The sequence below is a fragment of the Pygocentrus nattereri genome, chromosome 5 (genome assembly GCF_015220715.1).
Source record: "Pygocentrus nattereri isolate fPygNat1 chromosome 5, fPygNat1.pri, whole genome shotgun sequence".
Taxonomy (NCBI): domain Eukaryota; kingdom Metazoa; phylum Chordata; class Actinopteri; order Characiformes; family Serrasalmidae; genus Pygocentrus; species Pygocentrus nattereri.
Genome location: NC_051215.1, coordinates 25,730,420 through 25,744,804, shown reverse-complemented (window position 1 = coordinate 25,744,804; position 14,385 = coordinate 25,730,420). Strand labels below are relative to the sequence as shown.

Here is a 14,385-nt window from a genome sequence, read left to right as displayed (position 1 = left end):
TCAATGGCTAAACGTACAATTAGCCTACCGCTCACCCCAGTTGGAAACCACCCTCAGCCGACTCAAAATCAAAAAAGTAGGGGGCATTAACAGCCATGGAAAACGAACAGCATGCCTACTTTTAGCGAGAGCGTTAAATCCAAATCAATGCTAATGCAATTATCCACTGATAACACATTTACCTGGTCAAAATTCCATTTGTGCCATTATCGTAAGTGTCTGATAATGCCTCATGTATTTACACTTGCAGGCAAATGGATCTGACTTCTTGTTTGCGTTAAATATTAAGTGAATCTGTCTTTCAGCAATTTGGCAAACCTAAAAACAAGATTAACAGCATGTGATCAAAAAAACAGATGGGCAGCTTTCAAGAAGTGCTTTTTGCTTTGTTTGTGGTTCTAAATCACTTTTCTTTCGTAAATCTGCTTTGCTCTAGCCTTGGGGCCTTCCTTGGCCCAATTTCCTCAAACTTGTGTATCCAAGAGGAGAACACTCTTTTCCTACGCCAACGTCCGTTTAATGAAAAGACAAATATCTAAAAAAAAAAATAAAAAAAAATCTCAGAAACATCTCAATTCCATCCTAGAAAATGCAAAAAAATTACAAAATATTGAGTTTTATATAAACTATTAAATGAAAAATACAACATACAGCTACAAACATTGCTATAAAGACTGTTTTAAATCTAGTTGAATTGGTGCTAACTAATTGAGTGCAGTCCTAAAATTCTAATGTTATACAGTACTGTGAAAAGTCTTAAGCTGGCAGCCTTCCTCAAACAAAAACAATTCTTTAAAGCAAAATGACATCTTTTTGGCCACAAAGATGTGTGCAGTGCGTGTACGCTCCCTGACTGTGAGTGGTCCTAATATTTGTATCATTCCTTCTGGAACCTGGTCCTAATTATTGCATCATTAATTGGGAGACCACTCCTTCTGACTGTGACTGGTCCTCATCATTGCATCATTCTTTCTGAGACCACTCCCCTTGACTGTCATTAGACCCAATCACTGCATCATTCCTCCTGAGACCTCCCCCCTGACTGTGATTGGTCCTAATTAATGCATGATTCCTTCTGAGACCACTCCCCCCTGACTATGATTTGTCCTAAATCATGCAGAATTCCTTCTGAGACCACTCCACCTGACTGTGATTAGTCATAATTGCTGCAAAGTTTCCTCTGAGACCACCCCCCTGACTGTGATTTGTCCTAATTAATGCATCATTCCTTCTGAGACCACACCCCCTGACTGTGATTGGTCCTAATCACTGCATCATTCCTTCTGAGACCACCCCCCCGACAGTGATTGGTCTTAATTAATGCATCATTCCTTCTGAGATAACTCTCCTGACTGTTTGCTGAATGCTGAACGTTTGGTTTGTGCAAAAGTTATGGTGCATTTTTATTTTATCCTGTACATTTTTTCCAATAAATTCATCAAATACAAAGAAATCATACAGAAAAATGGAAAATTAAATTTAATTTAAATTTAATTTAATTCTGTCCCTTGTAGAAAATGTGTTAACTCGTTTTCATTTACAAAATCAAAAATTTTGACCAGCTATGTTTAAATTTTTACACATGAATGACTCTATATAGACGGAATACATGTGTGTGAATGAGAGGGAGGCAGGTCATAAAGGTGGATGACTTGAAATATCTTGGGTCAACCATCCAGAGCAATGGACAGTGTAGAAAAGAGGTGAAGAAGAGGGTGCAGGCAGGATGGAGTGGGTGTAGACGGGTGTCAGGGCTGATGTGTGACAAAAGGATAGCAGCAAGAGTGAAAGGGAAGGTTTACAAGACAGTAGTCCGTCCTGCTATGATGTATGGTTTGGAGACTGTGGCTCTGTCTAAAAGACAGGAGGCTGAGCTGGAGGTGGCGGAGATGAAGATGCTGAGATTTTTGTTGGGAGTGACAAAGATGGACAAGATTAGAAATGAGCAGATCAGAGGGACAGTGAAGGTGGAGCAGTTTGGAGATAAAGCCAGAGAGGCCAGGTTCAGATGGTTTGGACATGTGTTGAGGAGGAATAGTGGATATATTGGGCAAAGAATGTTGGAGATGGAGCTGCCGGGTAGAAGGAGAAGAGGTAGACCTCAGAGAAGGTTTATGGATGTAGTGAAGGTGGACATGGAGATGGTTGGTGTGAAAGTAGATGAGGCAGTGGATAGGGCAAGATAGAGGCAGACGGTCCGCTGTGGCGACCCCTAAAGGGAGCAGCCGAAAGAAGAAGAAGAAGAAGAAGAAGAAGACTGACTACTCTATATACCTTCTATTGCAATACAATAAACAGTATACTCTGCTTGACTGGCACAGCCTGCTACACTCCAATAAGTAACAATGTATCTCAGCAGATTTCAATGTTTTAGCGTAATGTATTAGTTATTTTGGATCTGCAATGTTACGTGGTATACATTTAGTTCCCTGCATGTCCACTCGCTAGATCACTCAAATTTTGAGACTGTTCAAGAAGAAATGCATAGTTTTGATAAAGGCAATGTGGGAGGGACAAGAAAAATGAAAGTATATGTAGAATATATAAAACTGATATCGATATTCACCAGTAATTCATAATGCCTGCTATGTACCTGCATATTGTGTGACAAGACCAACTTTAACCTAATAAGAAAGCAACCATATTGCTCTGAGGCTTAACATAAGAAGATAAAATATTCTTTAGTCAACAGTGTTTTTCAGAAGCTCATCTCTGGGTTGCTGTTGTCGTCACTTGACTCCATGCAAGTTTTAATACATACAAAATGCATAGACCATCTAATCAAGTAAGCTTGTCATCACTGTGTCTAATCAAGAGATTCTACTGAAAAAGCAAACAAAAATATATTTAAACAACATTAAAGCAATTTCCACACATACAGTGCATTTCTAGTCTAATATTAGCTGTAGGCAAAGAACAGCAGCCAATCATCAAGCCTGTGCAGAAATCTGAGGGAATATGGAAATGACCAGATGGTTTGAACATCTGTGAAGCCAGGCTGGTTGTGGAGTGACTAACCAGGATGGCCTGCAGGCTAGTTCAGTTTTACTCCTACATCTTTCAGTAGAGGCAGCATTTCAGTTACATGCGCACACTGGTGTTAATTGCTTGGTCTAATCTCATATCTTTGAGCTTTCTGCTCTATCAGCTGCCAATCCCAAGAGAACAATCCTAAACCTCACCATATTGTTCATGCTAGTCTGGAACATTTGTGAACAGATATTATTGGTTTTGCAAATTCCACAGTTTAGACTTTGTTTCCCTCATAATTCCACTCTAACTGATGCCTACCAATAGAAGCGACGCATTGCTGTCAAAAAAAAAAAAAAAAAAACTTTTAGATGATTAGAGATGCATTTGTGCTAGACACCTAGAGAGGCTCAGGCGAAATGTCCAGCCGGCCGTCCCTGGTGGGCCTGTTGTCAAACATGACAACGTGACTAGAAGCACAAGTGTGAAATTGGGTTTACACAAAGTTAATTGGGTTTGTGTCATTGTGCTGGGGCTATCCAGACAGTGAGAATTGCTCAATTGTGAGCTTACAGTTTAGAGTGGCTAGTGCTGTAACCGGGGAATCGGTTCGACACCAGCCTGTTGAAACAACACATATTGGTCATGAAAAAACTGAGCAAACATGCTACTCCTACTTCTAATACTTTCAACTTAGTCAACAGTGCCATTCCAAACCCACGCAGCGCATGACAATGTAAGCCAGGTTCATTGTAATGTGCTAAACAAATTAGATTCTGTTAGTCTGACCATCTGATGGTGTGCAAAAAAAAAAATCACAGATTCTGCTGGATCGGCAGCTTCTATACATTAGCGTTTATAAAAACAGATGCATATTTGATTCTCAAACTTCCTTTAATGCTATTTTCATACACACCGAAAACCAGGTAGTGCATTTTGTTCAAGCATTTCAAACATGTTTGCGCAGCGCATATGCCGGTCCATTTGTTTTCAATTTGCACGCGGCTGGTAAAGCTGGCACAACTCAACTTCGCTTTGGCTGAAACCATTTTGCAAAAAAAAACAAAAAAAAACTTAAAACTTGGGTGTCAAAAGAGATAAAAAAGCAATTAGAACCACTGAGGAGAAAAGTAACAAACATGAATACCAACATTCTTCTCATAGGAGCATAGCAGGGCTATCACTTCTGACTGCATGATCACCTAATTATTTTTACAAGTAATTAATTAATCGCAGATTTTACAAAAGGTTAAAACTATAAAAACGGACTTGAAATAATAAACTATGCTTTGCCTTTCAAAGATTCCAAAATATTTTATTGAATAAAAAACAGAAACTAGGAACCCTTAATCCCTTTTTATAAATGGTGAGTTTAAATGTCTTTAAATTCAGTTTGATATAAATTAATTTGTATAGCTATTTTTATAATTGCTATTGTCACCAATCAGCTTTTCAGAAACCTAGGTCCAAGCCCCAAGTGAGCAGTGGTAGGAAAAACTCCCTAAGAGGAAGAAACCATCTTCCTCTGATTGACACAGGACAGATTAACCAACAAAACCCTATAACTAATGATAGAAGCCAAGCACTGGTTTTATATATATATATATATATATATATACACACACAACCACCTGGGATACCATAGCAATGGTCTAACAACACCTTAGCGACCACCTGGAATTTCACAGCAACATCTTGAACTTTCATCCACGAACTTTCCCATTCTAGATACATACTATAACTCTAGGAATTGAAGTTCATGCAATTACTATATAATAAAACTTAGAATGTAATAAGCAATGGAATTTAAGGGGTTGAAATAATTTCAACAAATAAATATATATGTATTATACATAAATATGTATATATAGTATACACTACTTGCAAAATCAGAGACCACCCTTATAAATTCCATTCTTTTCAGGAGACTCACTTTCTGTTTTTCGAAGAAATCTGTAGAAATGATTTTTTTCCACACCTCTAAAGTTCAGTCTTAGACGTTGCACTGCTTTTCACTATCTAAGCAATCTCAGACACATTCAATAAGGAATTGATGAGTGGGAAGAGCGGACAAATTAAATACTGATATATTTAACATTACATGTGTTAATTATATTTTTTTGCTATTTTTCTGATGCTGTAAATGGGCAACTTGTACGTAATGGTTGTTTTTTGATTAAATAAACTAAAGGAAAGGTGGTCTCTGACTTTTGCACACTTCTGTATGTAAACACTGATAAAAATGTATACAAGTGAGTCTATCAGGTTTCTTATTATAGGAGAAATCAGCAGGAAAATGTAAAAAATAAATAAATAAAGAAAGAAAGTGTATTATATAAATACATCATATAAAACTGTATTATATGTATTATATTAAATGATATACTTTTACAAAAGTATATAAAATGCACACATTTTCTTTTTCTTTTATTGGGTCATCAAGGTTAATCGAGTTACTGTGAGGGCCATAGAGCATGATAAAGAAATATGAATATGTATATGAATCTTCATTCGTATTGCTCAATAATGATGTTGAGCTTTTGAAGAAGGAATGAAAGGCTGTCTTCTTTTCAGAAGATGACTGCAACTCACCTTCATATATGGCCTTGAAGCCCTGAGAGCCAATGGTGTCATCAGATTGGAGATGGAGCCACATCTGGTTGCTCATACTCACAATCAAATCAGGTACACTGGAGCCTGTCAGACTGAAATGCACGCACAAAAATGCATCCACACCATGATTTAGATGTGCATATGTAACAGAGATACCAGCATTCTTTAATATTGAGTGAGGAATCTAGCTTTGTTTTTGTATGCAGTTGTATTTGAGATAAAATTATTTACTTTTAACCTTCTGAAGTCACAATTATTGTACACAAATAAAAATAACAAAAATAACAAAAGTATGGTTTATTTTATCCTGCCTTCCGCCCGAAGACTGCTGGGATAGGCTCCAGCACCCCCCGCGACCCTGACGGAGAAGCGGCTTAGAAAATGGATGGATGGATGGATGGTTTATTTTGATGTAATTTCCTGCTGGGCGGACATTGAAACAAGCAGAGGAATTCTGTGGAAAGTGTGGATCACTTTTAATCCATACCATATTTGTGTAGTCATTACCTATTTGTGTTTGTTAGTAGAGGAGAAGAAACTTGGCTAATACTTATTTTACAGTTCCATATTTATTAACCAAGAGGTACAATCTCCTAGGTAAATATTTTGAGTAACATGAGTTAGTAAGTAACCAGACAGTCTAACATAAATACACTGAAATGCTAAATAGGTTCTAGTTATTAAGGTGAAAAAGAACATAGTAAAATATAGCTGTATGCAAATATTTGAACTCCTCTGGTCAAATAAAGCTCTACAGAGAACACATTCGCACATTTTAATGCACTATTATTTATTTACTACATTTAACATATTAGGAAAAAATGTGGCCTGTGCACAAGTTATGGCACATTTTTCATTTGTTAGATTTTTTCCCAATATGTTAAAATGGCACATTAAGTTTGTTCATATTGAGAGACAATCAAGAAAACATGTTTGTTGTGGGGTGTTCAAACTTTGAGACTGCATCTCATAATTCTAAGACTATTTGGAATTAAACGTCGGTAAGTACAAACAAACTTGCCCTAATGTTACATGTTAAGCAGATAAGTAAGTATATAAGAAAATAAGGTAATTTCTTTTGGTGTAAACAGGTAGTTTGTGAATATGTGAGAGTTTAGGTGATTTCTGAATGTTGGTGAATGCTGGAAATGTGTGGCTTATATCGAAGAAAGCTCTCTGAACACCCACACATAGAGCACTCTTCTGGTGTCGCCGATCTTTCCTCCATCACCCACAGTTAGGGTGTCATAAGCTCTCTCGAGATCAAACTCTTCAAAGGCCAGCTTGATGACCTGGAAAGAGAACAAACAGTGAAAGCACAGGTTAATATGCTGGGAAGATGATGCTGGTACTCATGTAACCCCGAACTGCTGTACACTACTCTCTGTTCTGAATCATTGTGGGCGAGGGGGGTTAAAACATGGTAGGCTAGCATGAGACATACGAAGGCTGAACATTAAGAGCAATAATTGGTCATTTAATAAATATGTTTAAATCAAAAACAGATGCAGACGTTCAGCCATGGATGCTGCATGGAGAAGAACAAAGCCTTGAGACAGAGCAGCTAACACACGCATTTGATGTGTGAGTTGAAAGAAAATTGGGTTTGAGGAGAGATTGCTTGAAGGAGGAAGAGGGAGGAGGGAGAGAAAAATAAAGCTTAATTAGGACAGGCCCATTATCAGCGTCCTCACATTCTCTCAACTGGGCAATTAAAGAGACATTATTACCACTCATATTCCTTCCTTTTTGCAGCCATAACCTTAGCAGGTGGAGCAGTGTTCTCAGAAGAATGAAGCAAAGTGGAGCGCTAAGGGGCAAAGCCAAAAATCATCTACACACCACCCCATCACCAGGGATTTTACAATATAACTTTATGAAGAGCTTCCTATGGTACTTTAGTGTCACTCGATTCAATCTGATATGCTCTAAGCAGAACAATAACTACGCCTCCGTTTCTGAACGTGCTCTTAAGCCTATAGAAATGTGTCTTAGTGATCATACTTGAAACTGTATATGACCACTGAATCACCACAAAGACATACACACAGAGCGTCTGTTAACGCTACATGAAAAAACGCATTGGCACAAGGTCACACCAGTTGAGCCATCAGCGGTCATTCTCGAGGGAGCCAGCTAAGAACCCCAGACCACCTAAAAGGCAATCGGTGTAAGATGTCAAAGTGTTTAGAAGTGAGTCGCTTGGCGTGGCTTCAATGAGAAGTCCAAACCACAGCCCTTTAAATTATCCTGTCAAAAAGTAAAGACGCTTTTTACACAAGACTTAGCAGGAGGCAAAAAGCACCACTCACGCTCTATATAAACACAATCCTAACGTGACAGAATGTCTTGGTGATTGTTCCTTCAACCAGCTTGACTACAACGTTTTAGCGGCCTATTGATTTCTTTGTTTTACACAAAACTGAAAAGTCTGACAACTGGTTCAATGGCTCTGATTTGCCTTTCTTTGTTCCGAGTAGCAAGAGCAGACGCTCTCAAATGCTCTTCACTGAAAATGCTTGTGACTGTTTTGTGCATTACCATTCATCTAGAAATGAAGAAAAAAAAAAACAAAAACAAAACCCTGAGCAGTTTCCTTATTTACTGTTTTTTGCATTTTACATCTTGGTGGCTAAGGCAAGTTTTTTTGACCAAAAAATACACTGCATCATCCATCTGCTTAAACCTTTAATGCTCTTGTTTTGCCTTTAAAGCAAAAGAGCTGCCTTTTATCTACTTCTCTGCTTCCATAAAGTCATCGCTCAACGATGCTGCTGCATTTATTCTAATATGTGAAGCTTTCATTATCTAGCAAAGCTAAAATTGAGTACATTTTGATCAAGCACACACATGAATAGGAATCAACACCTCAATAATACATGTTTCCATAGCAATATGAAGTGCATTTTAAATGTGTGTGCACCAGTAGCAATTCTAAGATCTTTTGTGTGGGGCCATAATGGGGCCAGCAATCCTGTCCAGAGGGCAAATAAATGCCTTCACACAAACTATCTAATCATGAAGCTAATCATTTCACAACTACCAAATGATGGTCTAGAGGAGCCAGCTGAGGTAGTTCAGGCATCTGATCCGGATGCCCCCTGGACGCCTCCCGGTGGGGGTGTTCCAGGTACGGCCTACCGGGACAAGACCCCCGGGGTCGTCCTAGGACCCGCTGGAGGGATTGTGTCTCCAAGTTGGCCTGGGAGCGGTTTGGTGTCCCCAGGAATGAGCTGGAGGAAGTTGCGGGAGACAGGGTCATCTGGGATTCTCTGCTCTCCAAACTGCTACCGTGACCCTGTCTGGACTAGCGGTCAACGATGATGGATGGATGGTCTAGAGGCTTGGTCCTCGAGGAGAGTTTTGTTGATTTTAACATGGTAATTAAGCATTCTGGTGCTCTCTGAGAATAAAATAAAGGGAAACAAGCAGGGCTGAGAGAACCACAGGACCAAGCAGGCCTCTGACTCACCACTATTCAAAGTACTGGCTTTCTGGCTGCTGCTATGAGCTCAGAACGTGTAGATTAGGAAGAAATGAAACTTTACAGAGCACAGACCAACACAAACAGAGAGAGAGAGAGAGAGAGAGAGAGAGAGAGAGAGAGAGAGAGTCGAACTCACTGGCAGCACCAATCAAAATGGTCTGAATTTGCTGCTAGTGCAAACGCATTTTTACAAATTTTTACACCAAACAAGAAATTTCATCACCAGAATTTGCTTTTCTCAGTGCACATCAGTGATATACTGTCCACAATATCTGCCTGTTGTGACGTTTTCCTCTCTACAGAGTGTAATATAGTGCCTGCAGCATGAGCTGCTGATAACAATGGCAGTAAAATAATAGATGTCACGATCGGCCCCTCCCACTCCTCCATGTGCTTTTGTTGACCTTTTAGTTCTGTCATGTGCTTTTGTTTTTGATTTCTTCCCAGTCCAGCCCCCTTGTTTTCTGACTCCGCCCCTGATTGTTACCACCTATGTTTTCCACCTGTGTCCTGTTATCTCTTGTCAGCCCTCTTGTATTTAAGCCCTGTGTTTTTCCTAGTTATTGGTTGGTCTTTGTATTGTATGTATTGGTTGTCCTGTTCAAAGAGTATTCTTTAAATTCTGTATTTGTTTTATTGTGTCCATCAATCCTGCTATCCCTGTTGCCTCATTGAACTTGGACTGTCTTGACCATGACGCTGGATTTGTCTCGAATAAATCTCGTTTGTCTCCGCAAGTGCGTCCACCTTATCATCGCTCTCCCATGTTACAATAGCAAGATAATTTTGGCACCTGAATCACAGCAGTCTGATTCAAATAGGTAAACCGATCATAAAGAAGCAAAAATAATGTAGAGTTTATTATTACTGCTTTATTTTGTGATACATACAGACATTAAGCGTTGTTATTTTATATTTTTATATTTTCATGGGAGTAAATGTGACAGTGACAGAGTGATTACATCTCTCCAAAACCGTTGACCCATCAACGAACGTATTGTGTTGCCTTGTGTAATCTGGTCCACTTTAGCAGTTGTGGTGTGAAAACAACAGAACCAAATGAAAAACAACACGATCACAAAGCGCTCCTGAACAAGTTTACAGAGACATGTTATTAGCAGTTTTAGTTACTCAGTCAGGGGCCAAGATGCATCCATTTCAGATAAGAGTTGCAGCTGCTTCTCTTGATCTCAAACAGCAATAATTTACACATTAACATTTTTTCACATGTGAATGGTGTTATTCATCATTCAAAACAGTGGATTCTGACAAAAGGCACCAGTTGTGAATGTGAATTAATGATGCGCACTTAAGGGGCCAAACATATCTATAGCAGGGCTGGTGACCCTGTGATGCTTAGGAACTACTGCAGTGCATCCAACAATAAAAACAGCATCATGCTTCTTTTATACAGTAATAGAAAACATGGTACAACTCTGAAAGCTCCAGTTCCATGTGTTGATGCTTTTCCCTGTGACCAATGACGACATGCATGCTCACCAATTACTGTAATGGCTGATTTTAATGAGATAAAGACGGTGTTATACAGTACACCATTATAAATCTACATTGCACCTCCACTTTGTCTGAATTTAAACTCTTGTTCCTCATGTTTCTACTCTACAACTTCATAGGTTTTAACTAATTAGTCATAAAAACCACAGACATAATTTAGATGTCTAACCTTATGAAGAGAGCTTTAAAAGAGCTCAAGAAGATTCAATGATCTTACATTAAAATGAATAATTAGAATTCCTCATCCTTAAAAAGTAACGATCAAAGGCAGAAACTTATCAAGAAATGACTATAATAGATATTTAAATTATATTACTTATCACTGAATACCTTCTTGTGCTTAAAGAATACTGAATAAAACATGTTGAAATATCTTCTGGTGTCTAGCTTATTAGTATTTCAATATACAATGTCACAGCCATTATTATTATGACAAGTGAGTCCAAACTCTTGAACAGTTGAGTAACAACATACAGTCCTAAAGGAGTTTAATCGCAACCTTTTTTATTATCCTGTGATGTCGACATAAGCACAGAATATGACGCCTTTATTTTGTACAAACTGTACCCAACATAAACCTGTTCATGATGCATAAACTGAAATATGAGCAAAGTGTCTTCAAATGTTCCAATTCCGCCCATCTTAACCGTCCCTTTTTCACAGATACACTTGATGAGAATTCTTCTGAATAGTCTGCAAGTCAGCTGTATTAGAGGGTCCTACTGTTCCTCATGTCTTAAAGCCAACTAGCACTCACAGAGGAAAAAAAAGAATAACACAGTATACCACAGCCAAAAGTACTGTGAATGTGAATTAAATATAGAGAGAAATTGGTATTACTCGGAAAGAGAAGATATCAAAGAAGTGCAAAATACTGTTGAATGCCTCTATGGTGAAAACATACCCGTTGGGCATCACAGTAACATAAGTGTGCAGTGCTGGATGGGGCCAACTGCTGTGAGTCTTGGTCAGCTCCATGCTTGCTGTCCAGTTGTGTGCAGTTCTACATCTTCACTCAGAGCCTGCTTCAGAATACGTAATATCAGCATCTAGCAAACTTCTGTGTTGATGTGTTTTTCCCTCCTGCAGACACTTATAAGATTACAGGTAAAGTGCCTGCAGTTGACATAGGCCTGGCAGCCTCCATTTAAATAAAGATATCATTTGGCTTTTAGTTTATAACATAAAGCCATTTACTATGCTAGTCATGTGGATATGGTAGATTTTCTACTTCTGATACTCATTATTACATTCATTATTATATACACAATTAAAAGCATGTGGTTTAAGTTCGAATAAGGACGGCACTCTTCTATACTGTGAGAAAACAGGTGCTGTGCAGGTGCATTTTCGTTCAATGTGCATGTAGCTTGTGGTTTTAAGATCTAATTGTGTAGCCTAATTACGTTTTCTCTGGGAAAAGGTACATATTTGTACCTTCTCATAACCTAATGTTCGGAGAAGAATAAAATAAAAAGGCTGAAGACAAGAAATGGACTCAATTCAACTTAAAAATCGATCATTTCAAAAGTACATTGTACAATAATTTACCTTATCTAATAGTACTGAAGACGGACCCTTGAGGGTACCACTGCAGTGACAGTTTGATACATTTTTCTCTGATAGTGTAAGGCTACTTTTAACCAATTGACATTTTTGTTTAAGGCACTACATGAATTGAATTCAGTACCATTACACACAGAGTCTCCACTGTAAAAATAAAAGGAAATTTACAGTAAAAACACTGAAAGAATCTACTGTTTTCCTTAAATATAACAGAATAGTGCAAAAAAGGGCACACTCTGGGTGATACAAACTGTAAAGGTTTCTGTAATTTCTACAATAGTATACTGTGTTCAGACTAGTGTGACACTTCAAATGTGTTTTGCAGTTTTATGGAACATGTACAAGCAGATGATACTATCAAGCACAGTATTGTAATACTATATGAAAACACAGCTATCATCAGTTGTACTGTAAATCTGGGAAACAGCATATGAATGTTTGGCCATAATAAAATGCAGCTGTGCAGAATCAGCACTTTGTATGCTGCTGTGTTTTCTATCACTGCATTAAAGATGTATGAGGTTTCCTTAATTGTTGGACGCGCTATGCCTTTTTCTGAGTGAGTGCACAAGCTCATTCGGATGCAGAGATTCATATGTATAATGCGATTTCTATATATAATGTGATATAATGCGAAATAAATTAAACATCTGCAGGTTTTCAGCTTTGTTAGATCACATGCAAAAAGACATAATAGCACTGAGAAATCATGTTATTAAAGGAGAACAGCAGATTCAACAGAAAAAAAGCCACTTTTTTTGTTTTGGCTTTAAAGGGTTAAAAGGTCAGCGGCTTTCTCAAAGCCGGATTTGTAAATCATTGTGTTGTTTTGTCATATTACTGACTGTTTAGCTTTTGTCTTGCTACTTTTTGTCTCTCCCTCCTGACTCTTTGCATCTTGAACTGCCTGTACCAAGTGCTCACTTGCTATTAACGCTATGCTAGGCAGCTTCATGGATGCTTTGCTTCCCTGTTACAAGTGCATTTCTATTATCCTGACTGTACCAGCTATATGTATGCTATTTTATCTTCTGTATGTTTCTCAGTGTACTCTGCCATTTGTGCATTTTAAATGTTCGGCATGCTATTTTGACATATTCCATTTGTTTTATAACAGTATCAATGTGTAATGTTCAATCTAAACTACTTTAGGGTGCCTTTTAACATCTCACCAGGGACAACAGATGAAAATTAGCCTCTTGGGGTCACTCTCGAACGTGTGCCGTTTCAATTCTATTGTTTTCTCACTGACAACTTAGTTGATAAATGAAATAAAATGTAAGAAATATTAGTCCATTATGCTTTTGTGAGTCATTTTCAGTGGAATTTCAGTCTAGAATCACCTTTGAGAATAAGGATAGCTAGTGGAGGGAGCTAAAAAGATTGACCCCAGGCACTGAGAGCCCACAGCCCTCAGAGGGTTCCTGCCAAAGCTGGAGGAAGACTTCATTCAGGTCTTAAATCTGCAAGTTAGCAGGCTGCCCAGTCAAACGCATTGGAAATCTATTCCTCTCAAATAGAAAGAACCAAAGCCAAGGTGGGCAAACTAAGCGTAACTGAAGAGGCCGACCTTCACTTTGCCAAACTGGTGGTGTATCTTCAGAAAAACATGGCTCCATCACTGGGGAATATACTGACAGGAGAGAAAATCCACCCCTGATCATGCAAGCTACTCAGGTACTCTTGACAGATGCAGGGAGCAAGAGAGATCACACACACATGGTGCTTCTGAGGAAAGAGAGGGAAGTCCACCTACCTTCATGCCAGTGGTTTAGTGGTTAAGGTTCCACTGGGATTTGTATACACCAATGTGTTTTACTACAATAATGCAGTATTATTTTGGACGATTTTGGATGATTTGTACTTGTACTGCTCAAATATTACTGAAATTGAATACTTGTACTTATTTACATTTCCAAGAAGGAAAAAAAAATCTCTGTACATTTTTCTTCATGCCTTCAAATGACTTGTTCCACAGGAGATTGGCCAGGAGATTTTGTTGCTTTTTATTTTTTCAATCAGCAAGCAGTCCAGTTACTTACTATCCACTCAGGCCAACATTAGTGTAAAATGAATCGTCCCACTTCTATGCTGAGTTTTGTGTGAAGGAGCACATTATGTTGCTGCTAGACAGAGACTGAGTGAGGGATCCTACTGTGCAATGCAGTGGTTATGAGAGCATTACGGTAACGCTTTACATTAAGGGTCGCCAATCAATCACTAATTCTATAATA

General features: G+C 38.4%; 1 protein-coding gene across 2 annotated transcripts in view; it reads right to left on the bottom strand.

Annotated features, from left to right (window-relative positions):
- Positions 1–14,385, bottom strand: part of LOC108425438 (CUB and sushi domain-containing protein 1) — a 664,112-nt gene that overhangs the window by 224,314 nt on the left and 425,413 nt on the right. For both annotated transcript variants that reach the window (XM_017694090.2, XM_017694091.2), the window contains exons 11-12: positions 6,772–6,875; positions 5,563–5,675 (exon numbers count right to left, since the gene is read on the bottom strand). In XM_017694090.2, the coding sequence (XP_017549579.2) occupies positions 5,563–5,675; positions 6,772–6,875 (217 nt within the window). The remainder of the gene's footprint in view (positions 1–5,562; positions 5,676–6,771; positions 6,876–14,385) is intronic.